General features: G+C 32.9%; 1 protein-coding gene across 2 annotated transcripts; it reads left to right on the top strand.

Moving 5' to 3' along the window:
• The first annotated feature begins 692 nt into the window (after window positions 1-692).
• LOC131854953 (blood vessel epicardial substance-like) lies at window positions 693-17,996 on the top strand. 2 transcript variants are annotated; one of them, XM_059206140.1, is made up of 8 exons: window positions 693-934; window positions 7,362-7,742; window positions 8,384-8,586; window positions 8,863-9,057; window positions 9,353-9,461; window positions 11,456-11,567; window positions 13,651-13,830; window positions 14,723-17,996. In XM_059206140.1, the coding sequence occupies exons 2-8, from the start codon at window positions 7,407-7,409 to the stop codon at window positions 14,941-14,943; spliced, it is 1,356 nt and encodes a 451-aa protein (XP_059062123.1). In that variant the 5' UTR covers window positions 693-934; window positions 7,362-7,406; the 3' UTR covers window positions 14,944-17,996. The 2 variants fall into 2 exon arrangements, with proteins under 2 accessions (XP_059062123.1, XP_059062122.1); XM_059206139.1 differs by having other exon boundaries at window positions 7,358-7,742.
• Window positions 17,997-19,276: the final 1,280 nt, after the last annotated feature.

The raw sequence follows: 19,276 nt of genomic DNA, 5'->3' as shown, positions 1-19,276 counted from the left end.
CTGTAAACATTGAATAGAGTCATTTCATAGTAGTAGTAAAAGTATCTATAAGAGTGACCACGTGTACATTACATACGTTGGTGTATACAAACATGATAGTATTGTCCCCAGCATAATGTCTATCTACATAATAGACAATAACTATACATATGGCATACATTGGAAAAATGGAGTGGATACAAATTGGTCTGAAAAATTACTTAGTCAGTAATATACCTTTTTGCATAGAAATTTCCGTTTTGATACAAATTTGATTATACACCATGAATCTATATTTCTGACAGCTGAGCCTTATAATTTGTACAATCTGATTCTATACATTTATTGTAAAATATCTATTGTATTAATGGAAATTTTGTCGTTGTTAACGAATTATGTATGTACAATATTTTATCAATTTTCTGGAACAAAATACACATGTTATTAATATTATTATTAAATTAAACTTTGATCAATACCAACCATTAATTTATTGCCAAATTACTTGACTTCATGAGCGATAAGCGTAATATTTGACTGGTTGCAGCTATCGGACGAGTTCATGTCGTACAATAATTTTATTGATAATATCTAAGTAGGTAGTAGCGAGATGGGAGTAAGGGTAGGCGAGGGGTGCTGGAAGCGGAGTGCGGGGGTGCGCGCGTGCGTGCGGCGCCGCCGCGCCCGTCTTTTCGGAGAGCGGAGAGAAACGGGTGAGCGGACAGTCAGTAGTGTCGCGCGGCGTCGCGCTCCAACGCCGCCCAGCGCCGCTTGCGCCTCCGGCACACGCTACTATGCAACTCGCGTGCCGCGCTCACTCGTGTTGTGGTGCTTTATGATGGTACGGTATGAGAGTGCAAGATATGCGGACGTTCCGTGAGCGACGAGCAGTCGAACTCGCCACCACCACTGCTACAAGTGGGCGGAGAGACGGGACGCGTCCTCGACTACTCAGGTGAGCGGCCCTTCACATCTCACACCGCTGCACGTTGGGCAAAACCCTGCGAATTCGGGGTTGATATGGAAAGTTCACCTGGTTTTGCTATATGTTAACAGGATGTACTAAAGACATGCAAACTCATTGCTACGAAATACGTAGCAAATGCTACGGACGGTTGTTTTTTGGCTGTAACAAATGTTTCATTCGAAAAGATGTGTTTTGGTACAGAAATGATAATATTACATCAGATTTCATCCGAAATATTGTGTCATATTAACATTTTGCATTATTATTAGGACTTCACTCAAGGCAGCTAAAACAAAATGATCAACAGATGTGCCATCTTACTAAAACGTTTTATGTCTGTAGAATATACAGAACGAACTATCGATACACTTGTACAATCTGTATCCAAATGCAATAACTGAAAACCAGGTAGATAGTTCATGTCTCATTATTTTTATTTGTTAATAATGCTGGTATGCTTTATTTATGGTAAATATACTTATTGTTAATTTTGGTTTAAGGTGTAAATTTTAAGTTGACACATATATAATCTCAGGACAATTCACACAGCGCCATCTAGACCCAAGTTAAGCTAGCTAAAGCTTGTGTTATGGGTACTAGACAACTGATACAAATACATAGAAACCAATACAAACAATCATACTCATGAATACAAATGTTTGTGCCGTGCGAGGAATCGAACCCGCGACCATCGGACATAAAGCGGTGTGCTAGACCGCTAGACCACCGAGGTCGTCGCGACATATGATCACAATAATTAATTTCTTTTAATATGTTTTTTAGTATGGTTGATTTCGTAATATTATCGATCACATAAGACCTTTTTTTGTCAAGACTTTTAAAGGTGTAGGTGTGCCTATTGTTGTATATGAAATTTATCTAGAGTATTCATAGTATAATAAAGCTGTTCATTTCAAGAATGGAGTATAAAATGTTTCTATGTACAAATTAAATACTTAAAGAGTAAGAAAAAATATTTCAAAACGTACACTCTAAAACGATTTTCTATACATAGAAAGTGGAGAGTGAAATCAGCCTGTGTAGGTACGTCAATAAAATCTGAAAGCATATTCGTAAAAATGCTTTGGATCGTGACTTGTGAGTCGTCACGCAATACCGGGAATACACGTTATCTTTGAGTCAGAAAGCTTTCATTCGATCGTCATCAATCTTAAGCCTTCGAACGTCACAGGATTGATAGTACTCTACCTGTACATATTGTATAAATATGTAGGTACAGATTCATTTATATTTATAGTAGTTGTTCATGCATTGTTGAACGCTACTCTAAAAGTAATATATGTTGTTATTGTTATAAAATCTTCTCTTAAGAGACTCTAAAGAGATTGATTTGCCGTCTTCTGTATATGACTATGTATCTACTTATTTTGGGTTTATCTAAAAAGCAATTAAAAAGAAAACGTAAAAAAAATTATTGTGTGATTGAATAAGTACTCGTGGTAATGATACCTAATACTCATTAATTCTCATAATTACTATTGTTTAAATATATGGGTGGTCATTATTAAATAAGCTTAAATATGGCCTTAAATCAATTGGGTACATAGTTAGAATATATCTATATATATATACTATGTACAGGGGTTTGCGCGATAATATAATAGAGTAAAACATCTGGAAAAGTTACGATATAACTGTTAGTGAATAAAATATATAACGTGGTAAATTTTGAAAAGACAAATATATTATAACAATTTCATTTACAAATATATACGTAGAATTTCACTGAATTGTTTAATTTATTCATTTTCAATACGTTCAATGTAGGTAAAAACACAAAAATTTTGCCCCGGCAATAAAAAATAACAAAAATATAGATAAGTTAACTGTAAATATAGATAATTTAATTTAATGAACAAAATTATCTATATTTTTACTGTAATAATTTATATAATATTTATTTTAAAACTATACCAACATGTCACTACGAAGAGCACATCTATAGATATTGTTAGAGATAATATTATTAAAATTTACGCCGTGCAGGCGCCAGTGCTCTTACCGTGCTCTTATAGTGCCGTAACTGACCGTGCATTTGCTAAGTGGCTCATTAGAAATAATTATACACATTTCTTTTCATACTTTAATGCTTGCTTACACTTTTTAAATGACACTAAAGTATCTGTCGAAAAAAATAACATTATCTCATCAAATAAAATAATCAATTAATACTATCATATTATGTCCTATACCTAACCGAGTTACACATTGTACAAAGTCGATTTCTTCGTCCACCTATTTCTACCGCAAAGTAACTTGCTTTATAAGATTTGTTTTCATCGTTAGGCCTCTGAAATTACAGGTTGCGGAGGCATGATATTTTATCCGTCCGGAATGACAATGCAACGTGATATCTATGGTGATGTTTATGTAGCAAAACAGCTTACGGCTTAAGCTTATTATTTAGTGGCTAAATGGTAAGCGGTAACCGTTGGATATATAACCGTTATATATATATATATATAACTGTTGCCTATATATTTACATATGTAACGGTCATCGCTTTCCATCTAGTAGACCGTAAGCTTTTCGCCATTTTATTTTCTTTAAAAAAATGTGCCGATTCAGTAATTAGGTTTCTCGTGAATATTTACCTCCGAATAATTTGGAGCACTTCCACCAAAACTTTGCAATATGAAAATGCATACTGGATTGCCATGTTTGATTAAAGTGGAGTAGTATTTGAAGAGTAAGAAAATACGGGAGTTGGAGACAGTTAGACGGCCGCGACATTCTGTCGCCATAGTTGGGTTCAGTGCCAACCCGCACACCCCGGCATTCTACAATAAAGCCTATTTATTATATACAAAGGAATATTAAAATAATGTAGCTTACCATTATTATTTCACAAATTGTGTTTAATTTTTATTGACTTAACTTTGGTGGACTTATGTATCTCTATATATTAATAGAATATAAGTATTAATAAGTATCTACATATATTTTGAATTAATCCTACCTGGGTACTACTGCTATTCCTAGCATAAAAAGGACTAAAGGTTACTCGAGAATAAAATTTATTCATATTAATTGTATTATTACATAGTACTGCCACTAGAAATGCACATGAGTGTGATATGCAGATAACTTAAAGGTGAATGTATCATTTATGGGACACGTTGTGAGTATGGCGCTCCCATGTAATATCCCTAAGGGCTTTTAAAACTTGCATATCGCATAACGCTTTCTATTTCTACCAATTATATTATAGATAATATTAATATATAGTTCTTTCTTTATGTATATCAAGTCAATAACAATTTTTAACAACTGAACAAGATTTTTCTCTTATTTTTAAATTGTACATTGACACAAGATGACGAATAAAATAAATAAAATTGTGGTACATACACGAATTCATAAGAATTCCCGAAGAGAAGAAAATTCGTCACTGCATTGTCTCTAATAAAATATTTTAGTCTGCTATAGTTTTAAAGCCAAGCCCGTTGCCACTATAAACCATTGATGGCGCTGCACTATAGAAACATTTTACAACTTCGGAATATAATCTAACTATAATTAAAACTAATTATCTGTATGTAGTTCCTAGTACTACTCATATATTATTCAGTTGTACGAACATGAACACATGTATTGTGATTACTATAACATTATTTACCTACTTCTCTTTTAATCTTATCACTTTAAACCTTATCTCTGAAGTTTAAAATTATGACACCCTACAGATGGGCACGGGTCTGGCCGTGAGGTATTGCTTAATGCAGACCTACAATAAGACAGACAGACTGTCTTATTGCAGGTATGTATTTAGCAATATGTCCAAAGTACGGATTTGTTTACATCCAAAAAAAAACATCAGTAAGACATCTGTAAAAGTTTGTTTTATATTTTCTAATTATTTGTCATATGATAATTTAATAATATAATTAATTATTAATTTATAAATAATTTGTCATAATTATTTGGATAATACCTTGTTTCTTAGATTTCTACAATGCACTTTTTGTCTATAGTCATAAAAAGTCATAAAAAGTATTATATTAACGGTTTTGGTAAAATACCGCAGAGTAGAAGACATGCTGTACAATATCGACGTCAAAAGTATAGTTGTTGTGCAGGCCACAGCGAATGCAATTTAATGCAAATGTCGCGATAACCAAGCGAGAGTATAGTGCTATGATTTTCTATAACCGACTATACCTACCTGGTTAATAGCGGCACAACCGCTTGAATTTAGTCTAGGAAAACTACTTAGTATGCGGTCGTATAACGTCTAACCAAAACAGCATGTTCAATCGTAAACAAAATATTAAACTTATTCTAAGAATGCACCTGTGTTAGTATACCATAATTTTACAAACTATTATTACAAATAAGTAGTCCATACTAATATTATAAATTGTATCTATGTATGTAATGTAATATGTTTGTCTATCTGTTTCCAATCTATTCACGACTAAATGGTAGACCGGATCTTAACAAAAATAGTCATTAATTTATTAAACGCAAACTTAGCCGCGATAATCTAGTAATCTATATATTACTGGTAACTCAGCTATTGAAGCTGTTAAAACAACAAAAGTAGTTGATATTCTATAGGTACGTGTACTTACATGCAATATTTCGATGATTGTAAATATCGTGAATATACATTACGCTAGTATACATTTGTCTCATTCCTTTTCATCCTAAGAATGTTGTAAGAGGATAATGAGAAAAAAAAAGAAATACAGCAATGCCAGAGAATAAAACATTAAAATAATCTTCTAAGCCAAGTCGCCTAGGTAACATGGTAATAGTAGATGAAATGCGGGCCCAGTAATGAGACGACAATGACTTAAGATCATGATAGAAATAGGTACAATTGTTTAAAAAATGAGTATTATATATAGGACAATACATTCGTTCATAAATCGATATTCGTTCTAGATTTGGTCTTCAAATTTAATAAAACCCGTACAGAGTTGCTATTACTGGAAAAAATCTCATTTATGTAAATAAGTATTCAAGCTGGCATGATGAAATAGAAGTCTTCATGAGAAAGTGCCCGAAAAAACTTTGTGAGTGTAGAAAAAGTAATATTGGGAGGGCGTGCAGCGCTTAGACAATTGTTACAGCAGGGCTGTTACTTGCTTGAGACTAAACCCGACATCTGGTCGATTTTTATGCCTGCATGCAAGTCATTCCATAATTATTGGGCAATGATAATAGTATTGAATGTTTGGTAAATATGACTTTAGATAGATATGAAATTTCACAATTTTACAATAAATACTTATGTGTAAATCATTATATCTGAATTCTGATATTTGTTGTTATTTTTATAATCATTGTCCCACCAATTTTGTCTAAGATTTTTGGGGTCACCTATGATACTCGTTACCTTATTCCGATACATTTTCTTGATAATATTATAAAAAAAGCTATTTAGTGTAGAGCAAATCACTTTTTTAATTTAGTAGGAATTTATAATGTAACAAATATATGTATATAGTAGTAAGTATAGCAAATTCATGTTTACCTATAATCACCTCGCAACCTCCATTAGACTCGACGCAAATAGCTTCAGGTTTGTTACTACATGGAACATTTATTACTTAGCATAATAATCAAGATCGATCATCAGGAACCTACTATATGTTACGTTTCTTTAATTTAAGTATTTTACATACGATTATTTAGTATTTTAATTATATAAGTGCCTATGCTACTTAATAGCGTCTAAGTGTTGTCATTGATGATTATGCAGAGGTATTATTGTATTATAAATCAGTAAATCCCTGTCATTATATATATGTATATATATAATTATATCTATGTTATCATATATATTATAGTTATATTTATTATAGGCCCAAAAATAATAATAACAACAGTCATTATTCTATTCCGTATCACGCAGTTATGACGCAGACGGCGTAGAACCCGTTAAGTGATGGCCCGTGGGAATATCTGGAATACCTTTTACACTTACTTATCTTGAATGTTGATTCACAAACGTCTATATAGAATTCAGTCAGGCGGTTTCTCTTTTTATGTAAAATAAAATGTAGTTACTCGCACTCGTTCCTAGTCATACTAATACTGTACATTGTCAGGTTAACCAACACGCGTTCCTACTGAAAATGAAGTGATTTCATTACAATGATTTAACACAACGCATCTTATTATCCCCCACTGGTACCCCGCCAGCGTTTACTGTTAGCGCAGACGAGACTTCCATTGTAATCCATTTAAAAAATTTACAGATGTAAAAAATTACTTTTGACGACAATATTATATTACTATAATACTAGCCAGTAGATTATGACATACGATAATATAAATTATTTATAATATGTTTACAATTATAATGTCTAAACATTATTACGCATTTTTCTATAAAAACTGATAATTTGAATAGGGTCTACTCATATTATTTTGTTACAGATAGAAAGGACGCGTTGCTCGTACATGAGGTGTGTTCCAGGGTGTGGTGATGGAGTTGGTAATATTGAAAGCGAGAGCCCAACTAAATCGTCTTTTATCATCGTCGTCGAGTGAGCGGCGAGCAGGGCGCGCGAAGAGCGAGGCGCGCGCAGAGGGCGGCGGCGGGGGCGCGCGGGCGGCGGGGCGCGAGCGCAGCATGGCGCCCGCTGCGCCCGCGCCGGCGTCCGCTGCGCCCTGGCTCAACGCCACGCTAGCGTACAACATCTCGCGCCTCAACACCAGCTTCGATACAGATTACGAGCTACTCAATGGCAGCTCCACCGAGGAACACAACAATCACTGGTTCTGTGCCAAGTGGACCAGTGCACAGCAGGACCTTTTTCAGGTCAGTACTTATAATATCAGTGCAATGTATTTTCTAAGATATATTATATGAATTACGTAATACTTGTCTGTGATATGAAATGAATGGATACGAATAATCGTAAAGTTGTGTATATATAATAACACATTGACTTCTTAACAAAAAAAGAAGTGTGATTTTCATTTTATAACAATCTAGCAGTCCGTCCCGCCTTCTTTTTATTTTAGAATTTATTTTTATGTTGTGACTTTGTACATACTCATCTGAACCTTTCAAATGATGAAAGAGTTTTTCAATTTCCGGTTCCGGGTCGGAGATTACCCTTCACATACACAAAAAACTTCACATCCAACAAAATTGGATCTCTCTATTTATTACATCATATTACGAACTTTTCCATCTACATATATAGTAATTAAGCTGATAAATAGATAATATAATATTTTAATACTCCGAAACCAGTAGAAGTTTAAAATTAAAAAGAACACAATAACTCACATTGTATAATTTAAAGAGCGGTGTTTATTAATGTTATATAGACTTTTTTTAACAAATAATCTACAGATAGGTGAACTTAGGTATATTTGTGTTGCAGTTAGATATAGGTATACATATAGAACTCAGATAGAATAGATAATTACAAATGTTATTGTTGTATACAGGCAGCAAACCTGTGCTTCGCGATCGCATTCTTGGCGCCGAAGAGTTTCAAACAGAGTATCTTAGTGTTACGAGCGCTGGCTGCAGCGGGCGCCGTGCTGATGGGGATGTGGGCGGGCGCCGAGGTCTGCACGCCTGACGTATTCGCCTGGAGCCTTGCGCTTGTTCTCGTCAATTCTGTACATACCATATTCTTAATAATAAGGTAATGTGTGAAGAAATTATTATATTGAAAAATGTATTTATTGTTACGCAATTATATCTTTGCTACCGCAATCATTTAAGTAAATCAAAGGTATAATTATTTGAAATTTAAATTTTCGGTAATAAAGGGGAAGTTTTTACACTTATCTTGCATAGAATTGGTTTGTCTGTAATTACTGAATAAGACCTATTAAAGTTTGAAATATGATTTATTGAATTTATGGATTACGTAAAAAGTTAATGTCTACGGACATAATATACTGCGCAATTCCAACAGATTCCTTCCACCGGCCCTATCGCTGGAACTGACTGAACTGTACCTGAAGTTGTTCAAGCCTTTGAAGGTGAATAAAAAGCACTTCCAAGAGCTAACGAGAGAAGCACGCATTGTTCGACTCGACCCAGGAGAAGCTTACGCGGTAGAGGAAGTCACGCCCGCCGATGAGAGATTATCTATACTTCTAAAGGGAAAGTATGTACTTCCATATATGTATATATCTGTAATATTTAACTATTGTCTATATACTTTACTATATTTTTGAATAAAATAGTAGTTAAAAAGAAAAATGTTTAATAATATAATATTCTTCATAATCTTAGGAAGTCGATATATTATTAGTTATAGTATATATTATAGTATTTTTATATTTATATTAATTAAGATATTGACTATTATCTAGTTATAATTTAACGCATTGAATATTATTACAATTCAACTTACCTACATATATTTAAGAAGCAATAATCCTATTTTTATGTCTTATCAGAATGAGAGTCAGCTGCGACGAGACCCACTTACACTTTATACAGCCGTACCAATTTGTGGATTCACCAGAATGGGAGGCTAATCGAGAACAGTCTGACGATGTCTTCCAGGTAATGTATTACTAATGTATTACGATTTATATAAAAACCACCATATGAATTATTCATATGGTGGTTATATGAAAAATAAAAGTCACGTTGCAGAAGGTAGGTTCATCATCTGTTCAAACTGCCGGTTCTCAACCTACGCAAGCAACACTCCTCCGCTGCTGATGGCGTCAACCTGCTGTAAAAGTGTAGATATGAATTTATGTGTTTAGTGTGTAGGTGTTTTGTTCATAGTATGAATCACACTATGAACAAAACACCTAAAGCGGATAAATTCGTATCTACACTTTTACAGCAGGTCTTTAATTTTCTGTAGGTTCTGGAGTCTCCTGTTCTTGCTCACTTTTTAAATATGTAATTCCTTAGGGTATGGTTTGATAAAAAGAAAACATATATATCATATCCTACATTATGATATGATCAGTTCTTCGATCTAGCTTCGACAGACTGTTATTTTGATTGATTTCAATAGTCTTGGAAACCCACAAGGTATGTTTTTTTTATCAAACCATACCCTACTTTTCACAATTAATCCTAATGTAACGCAATAATCAGCCTTATGGAATAATAATACCGCACACATCGAAAACTTATCCAATAACTCATGGTAACTTGTTCTTCATATTTATTTGAACATTTTATCAACAGCAAGTTATCAAAATTTTGAAGTACCTAATCTTTGTATATTAGTTTTGTTATATACCATGCCCATATATATTTTCAAAAAAACATTGACACAATTGGTTTACCTAACTTGATTGATATCATATTTTGGCTATAAAATCCAAATGACAAAATTGCCAGCATGTTCTAATCAAGTCGATTGACATAAGGTTCAATCCAACAGAATAATTTGCAGATCAGGGATGGCCTTAAAGGCCCAAACGTTGTGATTATCTGTTACGCTCGACAGCAGAACCACTGACACGTCTCATTGTAATTCTGCGCACGATTACGCTAAATAATTCAGGGGCACCTCATGAATAACGCATTATCCTTATGACTGAAGATTTACAGCTAGAAATTAGTAAATGGTTGATATTAACATATCAGGACCTTATAGTTCAAAAAACTATCAAGAGTGCGTTTCTGAGAATATACTGAGGACAGTTTTGTGGTCGTAATTAATTCGTATTTACTGAATTGCTAATAATTTTGTGTTGAGTTACCTGGACATTCCAGTTATTACTAAATTACGCAATACTGAGTCTCCTTAAATATTGAAACATTTACTATTAGTATGTAATATTATGTTATCTGTGCTATTAGTGTAAATATTTTGTTATTGGTTTTTAATTGACCTATGTGTAAAACAAAATAAAAAAGTCGTTTACTTATATCTGATACTTCTCGTATATTCGTCGACAGAACTTTAAAGTTTATATACCTATTAGTGTATTTCGCTCATGATCAAACTCATGACCTTGTTTTGTATGGTACATATACAGAACTAATGTAGCGAATAGCATTGAGGTGACTGAAAACAACCCTTTAAAGTTTAAAAAAAATTTGCTATAGTTATATATGTGGAGACGAAACTGTGTTAGAAATGTACATTAATATTATTTTATTAATTTTTCGTAATAAGATTAATTTAGATTCATTTTAGGGGTCTTATTAATAATTCATAATTAGCATATAATAAATATGTAATATCTTACTCATAATTATGTATATTATTCAGAGACGTTGGACGTTAAGTGAGGTAACTATTTCATTTAGCTTAATTCTATTAAGTTTCTTACGGTACAGCTAGAGATAGTTAAGTGCAAAGTTCTCTCTATATGTTGGCAGGTGCCAGATCCCTCGTCGCTTTTTATCTATATATTAGGGAAGTGCCAAAAACAAGTTTCATTTAACTACGGAATATATAGCCGAATTTCATTTTAGTTATCTATTCAATAATATAGGTTTGTAGGTATTGCTGTGTACTTACTGTAACATAGATTGGTTACATATCATATACTTTTTTAAATATCATGTGTAATGTTATACAGGTGACAGTAGTCGCAGAGGAGGTGTGCACGTGTGTGTGCTGGCCACGCATGCGTCTTGAGCGAGTCCTGCGTCACCGGCCCGCCCTCAAGGTCGTGCTTGACTGTCTCATAGGTCAGTCCACCCGATGTGTTTATTGCTCTCTAAAGAACATTGATAGATCCGTGTTTGCCCAGTTTATAACCGCTGACCCTTTTTTTATACGACCACAAACAGCAAAGAAATTAATGGGACACCGGATGCATGATATTAGTATACTGACATGAATATTATTATGGATAACACAAAATGTACACTGATCCCAGATTAACTCGCAAGCACCGTACTTCGGATGTCAAAAATGTTATGGTACCGTACATAATTATTAACTGCCGCGTGCCCCTTGAAACTGGAACAAAGATTGCATGCAAGCTGATGAACGTCGTGACGCGCAATTCGTATGAAATTTAGATAATCTACGTGCCTAATTATAAAACTGAAATAGGTCAATTTTGAATTCACATACAATGTTTCATTTCTTGATTATAACAATACTGACATTAATTTTCTCGATGGCACTACAAAGAGAAATTTGGACCTGCGCGGACTCTTACCTCAGGGTACCGAGCACTATAGTGGATGTGTATAATTTTATTTATTTGTTTACGCTTTATTGTCTCCAAAGGATACGAAACTTACAAATTGGTAATTGTAGCATGTACTGCAGTAGCTTCATAATTATCTTATTTCATTTATGTACATATATGTACTTATAGAATACATGTCCATAGATTTTCTATTTTTTAAATTCACAATAATATGCATATTTTATATATGGAGTTTAGTATCTACCAATATTCATTCGAAAGTACCCAATAACAAGTCGCCTAGCAAATTTACTGATGGAATCGCTGGCACTTGTTCTGAAGATTACATGCCAATGACGTGGCGTTTCTGCACGAACCCTATTGTATTCGATAGTAGGTATGCCTATATTTAATCTATAATGTTGCATAATATAAAGATCGTTTTATAGGTAGCTAGGTATATTCAAATTATAAGATAAACGGTAATAATTGTATTTTGTTTTATTTCAAAAATATTTGCCAATAGGTATTTGTATTTCAACATTATCTAAATAAGAGAGAAATTGATTCGTTTATATTAAAATATTTTCTTCATTTATTTTAGACGCAATAATATAAATTAGATACATACCTTACAATCTAATCATTTGAAAATAAACGGGGTACACAAGTTTTCTAAGTTATTTATGAAACCTTTGGCCCATAAAGTATGGATTTTATAGCCTACACGTGTTTGCTAACACTCCGACATAGGTTCAAAGGGTTCATAAAATTACTAAGGTAAATCGTACATGACAGGTATGAAATAACAAACTTAGGTATTTGAGCGAAAATTGTTTGTAAATACATAAACGTGCACTTTAGTTCTTACTTTAGTCTATCAAATAACTGGATGATAGAGAAACAACATTGCAAATAATTTAAGGTTTACATAATAGATCTATTTTAACCGCACTCCAATATCAAGCCTCATCTTAAGAAGAGATTGTAAATAACTTGATTGAGGTGATTTTAAAACATAAAACTTACTTGAATGATGTACTAAAATATAAAATTTTACTGTTGTTAATTATATGCTATTATTTTCATGTCCGATCGTTACTTAATTATAAGGTACTAGCTGTGTCTTTGTCTTGGACCACGTGGAATAGTGACCTAGACCAAATAAAGAAAATTATTTAATAATCTAAGCCAAAAAACCAGACATAAAGTATCATCGTTCCAGCTACAAAAAAGACAGTAAAATTTTCCATTTGAACATCGTACTTATTTATATTTATTAAACAGCGTAAAAATAAATTTAAAGCATCATTCACGGTAAAGCTACCATAAAAATGACAATACTTACATACAACCTTTTAACCCCTTATTACCATTTTTTCGCATTAAAAAGTAGTCTATATCCTTCCTCTGGATCTAGACTATCTGTGTGCCAAATTTTATTTAAATCGGTTCTTTAGTTTTAGCGTGAAAGCGAGATAGACAGACAGACAGATATAGTGATTTTCTTTATTATATTATTGATAAGGATATGGAAATAAAGCGATGTACCTATTTATTAAGAAACATCTACAATCATGTGGTTATCTCTATGCTAATCATTTAGAATCTTCTAATTTCCAATGTTCTAGGTAAAGATATAACGCACAAGTTGTATTCTGTAAGCGAAGGGTTGAGTGCGGGAGGAGTGAATGATCGGGAAGGCGCATCGGCGCACCTCACACGCTCGGCAAGTGTGGACGCCGTACACGAAGGTGCGCGAGGTCGTCTCCGCAGTGTTGCATGGCGAGCGCGAACTACCACACCCAAAGGTATATTAAAATATGCATACCTTACTTCACTTCTGAAAGAGATTAAATATAAAATAGTATTGTAAAGTTTTTTTAGAATTTGTTTTTTTTTATTTTGGACACCAGCGTGATAGGATAAGGTGGTATGATCACTTCACCATACGGCGACCATCAGATCACATGACAAGAACAATAGGGACTTGACATGAGTACCTACCCAGCCCAGAAGACGCGACTGACCCCGCCTCACATAAATGTGTTCTTAGTAAGGACCCAAAAACGCTGCATTAATACCCCAGATGACCCTTGACAGACCGTACTGCCGAAGATTGACGGACAGACGGACCGACCCCAAATAAATGACACTAAGGCCAAGCAAAAGAAAGAATAGGATAATTGGAATGGCAAAGACAAACTAGATACCACGGTAAGCGGTAACCGTCGCCTATGTACGCTACGGATATCAAGTTATCATGTGACACCAGTAATACCCCTTATATGTTGCCTTTCCAGAGGGCCAAGATGTCATGCCTTTTAAGAGCTAGAAAACTTAACACACCAAAACATAACAGGATACAGAAAAAGATATAGAATATGGCTTAAACATAAAAGAAATCATAGAGAAAATTAATGAAAATATTAAGGAAGAATTTATAAAAAAAAGAAATATTGTAATCATACTATTATACATTTTATAAAGAAAAACGAAACAATTCTTGTATTTAAGATATTGCAGATTTTATAAAAAAAAGTGTAGAGAATGTGATTATGTATGTATAATACTTTCTGTATAACTTACGTATGAATACGAATAGGTGATATTGAGGGTTTATGTACCGCCATGTTTAATAAACCCCGTATCCTTGTCACGTAACCACTGTATAGTATTTTATAAAAAAATATATATTTTCAGGAAATTCATACTGGCAACCAATAGTAGCTCGACAATTTCTGCGGCAATCGCCATTCGGGCGTAGCGTTCCTCAGCCGCCGCGGCTGCTGACACAGGTGTCGTCGGCCAGCCTGCAGCCGCCGGCGCGCCGCCGCAGCCCTCCGCGCCGCACGGCGTCGTTCCGACGCGGTCGGGAAGTAAAGTTTGCGGAGGTGCCGTCGGCCGCGGAGCCTGCCGTGTGACGTGGGCCGCGGCTCCAGCCCGAGCTGGTGCCGCTGGTCGCGTCACGTCCTGCCACACCCACTTCGCCCACCACGAGCCCCTGACCACAGGACGAGCGAACGATCATGCCACATACGACTGACTTCTAAGTTGGAATCTAATGCTCACACACAAAATAATGCTCCTCGATGCATTTGAATCTTTAATAATCTCTGGACTTATAAAATGGGTGTGCCGATGGAAATGATTCCAATATATTGAGTTATTTAAATATTAATAAAAAGAGCTTCCTGTCACAATATGTAAATCAAAAACACTGTTCAGTTGTTGTATTTCTAACGTTCTGTGATTAACATCGTTCGCTCGAAGATCAGACATTACAGACTGAAATGGTTATTGTGATTGTTGGTAACAAATGACAATTGTGTGAATTGCTTAGTAATAAACAATTGGGTTTTGAGGAGAGAATAAGTAGTGAGTATTAATCACTTGAACTGTAATGTTTGTGTGAGGATTTATATTAGGTATAGCATAGAATGTAAATATTATAATACAATATGTTACGTTGCAATATTACGCTCAAGCACCTCGGATAACACTACAGTAGCGATACCAAAGTGCTAATTTTTATAACTTTAACATTAATGAAACCGTACTGAGAAACATTAGTTAAATTGCTGAATGTGGATTTGAATTTATGATTATTTAGCAAATGATACATTTAAATGTGGCATTCTAAAAGTATTTTAATATTACTGTAATTGTTTAATAGTATTAAGATGTGTTAAATTCGTTATAAAAGTATTTAAAGTTACCGCGAGAATTTATATACAATATTATTCAACAATGTACCTTTTTTCGTTATTCTATTGTAACAAAATGAATGGTCGCGTTATTATCTAGTATCATTCACGCTTTGAAACTGTCAGTGACATTTGTTATGCATAATAAACATGTATTATACACAATGTATGAGCACCATACCAAATTCAACTTGTAAAATCACATAACAGATCACAATACTTCATGTCTAGTTATCTTTACACTACTAAAATACGTATATATGGGGCCTAAGTTAACTAAGACTCCATTAGCATTTCTGGAATTAGGAATTCTTGTAACTTGCTTATTGTTTTGCTTGCTTACGACTTATATGAAGAAATGTTTCTGACTTTGTTAATAGGATTTCGTTATATTCATTCAATTTTAATTCTAAGACCACCGCTTTATAGAGGTTCATAATATATATACTTACACTGCAGTGGTTCGAAAAGACATAAACAAAGTGATATAAAAATGGATAATTGTTGACAACGAATGGTACGTTGTAAGGGACGGATGGCCAAATGTGAGTTGTACACTATACAAGTACGTCGTTAACTTTATTATTAATAAATAAGGTAGAATTAACGGACAAAACTGAGTGCATTAACTAAATGTCAGCAAAGCCACTAATCATAAATAAGATCGAATCATCATTGTTTTTTCAAACTAAATAATAAAATATGTATCAGAAAATCGCAGTTATAATTAATATAAGATTTTATATAAACATACAGAAAACGCACATTGATATTTCTCGTATAAAATTGACATAAATGCTTTAGTAAGTCTTTAATATGTATCATCAGATCACTGGACGAGTTTCATCCTTAGCCGTGTTAAATTAGGTGTTCTCACATCTGCATAATAATTCACGTCGTCGGTGTTTAGTTGATGTTGTTGCTTCATTACTGTACGGTGTCAGACTAGATGAGCAAGTAGTGTTCGTGTTTATTATAACTTTTGTCGAAATAAAAGTTTACCCTTCGTCAATATTCGTTACATCCATAAATTATAAATCCTTTGAAACATTAATCAACCTCACTCATTTGCTACTTACCAAACGAATCTTTTATATACTTTAAAATTATGTAAAACACTTTATAAGAATTTGTACTATCCGACAATAGATACTTAAAAGCAATAGGCATTTAGTGTACGTGTCGATCGTATGTTTTGTTTAGGTACACATACATATCGTTCTTTATCTTGTCATGGTCCCATTACTTATTTCTATAATGATATTATTCAGACGTCCGGAATAGACTGCATTTATTTGTTTCAAAATAATTCAAATAGATTTATCATACTCGTAACTATCATGACGACTATCAATGTCTTCGATGATATCTTAAGACTTCGACAAAGAGAGCAGTGTGAGTTTAAAGTATAATGTCATAAGTATGTTATATCTATGCTACCGTATATTTTTAATTTTATGATCATCTATTACCATAACTAGAGCTTATGCACACTTTTCTCTTTGTCGATACCTTGGATAAACTACAAAAATTTTGGCCTTGCTCTTATGGTGTAAAAATATAACATTGTAAAAGGCTAGTGAAATTTTGATAACTAAATAACAACTAGACTTGAAATTATAAATTGATAAGATGTAAAACATAAAAATTTGAATAAAATAATTATCGTATTACTCATATCCATTAGGCTTTTCATCTCTAAGAAAAATATTATTCTTAGCTTCATATTGATTTTCTAGGAAAGATCAAAAAGGTTAAAGTTACATGCAAACATACCTAAATAACACAATTTCTTTATTTAATTTCAAGAATATTATAATTAAAGTCTATGATACTAAACAAATTGTTCTTAACTTTGACATCTTTATTCAACGTCTTCCATTTTCATTTACCATATATCAAATACAGATTTATCAATAATTTAAAGTGTGTTGTGATTTTTCTAATTTGATTGAACTTCCATTTTAATTAATAATAAATGCAATCCTTTATTATAAACATAGTATTATAAATTTTAACTGTAATCATTGATTTTGTTATTAGATGTATTCAGTGATATCGCTATATACATATAATCACCAATAATTTGTATTGTTACAGCACATTATGGTAAATAAATATATTATATAATTTATTCCAAATAAGAAAAGTTTATAAATTTGACTTTGTCTTTTCACAATGATATTTATGCGTAGAATTCAATAAAATATCATGTAAAGGAAATAACTTACATAAAAGTCCTAGCGGTGGCTATGACTTTTATTACGCATACACACAGTGATGTGCAAATAAAAAGAAATTAAATGATAAAAAATATTTTGTACTGACAATGTATATCGGAATTAACGTCTTCCTTCAAATACGTTAATTTAGTAAAAAAAGACAGTAATTTTATTTCATTAAGGTATTATTTTTTAAAACAATTATACAATTCCAAAAAAATATGACTTAATGATTATTAAAAATAGTAAATTGGCTGATAAATGAACTACGTAATTAGTTATTGAATATAAAATTGAGCATGAGAGAAGAAATTTGGCGTGGACAAAATTACCTAATTATGGGATGCAAATAGTATGTGTATATATAATATAAATTGATTTTGAAAGTGATGAATGAGCATTAGCGTTACATATAGCATTATAAAATATCACTTTTTCTTTTATATTTATATATTATTTTTTAAGTATCTATATATTTTAAAGCCGAGCAGATTCTAGACAACCTGATTAATAAAATGCGTTAATTCCGTTATATGTTCTAAGAGACCGTAATAGGTTCACCTATGTATTAATACCCGGTGAAATACCTATTATAATTAGAAGTTTTCTAATAAGAAAATTGGTGTCCCTCAAAACGTTAAATCGTGAATTATAGTGTTAATTCTTAGAAAATACTGAACTAAATAGATTACAAGGTATTTTTATATAACACTTCATTTAAATGTTAATCTTGTAAGCATATTCTTCGAATACCTTCGTAACCATAAAAATAATACGTGAAGGCAGTTGTAATGTGATAAATATCGGCATTATTTAGTATTGTTCAAGGCGCGAGGCAATCTGCTCAAACATTGTTTTAGTTCTTTTCTAACATAGTATACCTTTTCATTAAATTCTTGTTATGTACAGTAAAATATAGAATTTTTATATTTGCGAAATTCCAATAATATTGTTTTATACATAAGTATATAAGTGGTATACGAAATTATTTGGATACACTACTACACTACCTCAAGAATGACAAAAAAAAGTGTAGACTTTATACGAGTCTGTAGAGGGGCTTGGTATCAATGAAGCTCATACATTTTGCTATTCGTAATTCGTAACATAAATATAGGGCTATACCTAACCTTGTCTGACCCGTTGCCTATATCTGTAATTAATGCAAAAACAGTGGAAATTGTACTTAGTTGCAATAATATGTAGATATATTATTGCAACTAAGTGAATTGCGAAGCTCTCTGTTTACAATTCGTCTAAAAATATCTTACAACTATCCATATCGCAGTAAAAGTAATGCTTTTACTGATATTAATAATGAATAACTA

This window comes from Achroia grisella, unplaced genomic scaffold, assembly GCF_030625045.1.
Source record: "Achroia grisella isolate CSIRO2021 unplaced genomic scaffold, CSIRO_AGI_Agris_v1 utg126, whole genome shotgun sequence".
Taxonomy (NCBI): Eukaryota; Metazoa; Arthropoda; class Insecta; order Lepidoptera; family Pyralidae; genus Achroia; species Achroia grisella.
Note: the sequence above shows the minus strand (reverse complement) of the source record. Positions and strands in the feature narration are given on the sequence as shown.

What these genes read in the sequence shown, in the direction of transcription:
- LOC131854953 (XM_059206140.1), top strand. Translation starts at nt 7,407, where the DNA reads ATGGAGTTGGTAATATTGAAAGCGAGAGCCCAACTAAATCGTCTTTTA. An exon ending in AGTCTGACGATGTCTTCCAG is followed by an intron (nt 9,462 to 11,455) that starts GTAATGTATTAC and finishes AATGTTATACAG; the next exon opens with GTGACAGTAGTCGCAGAGGA. An exon ending in CGTGCTTGACTGTCTCATAG is followed by an intron (nt 11,568 to 13,650) that starts GTCAGTCCACCC and finishes CCAATGTTCTAG; the next exon opens with GTAAAGATATAACGCACAAG.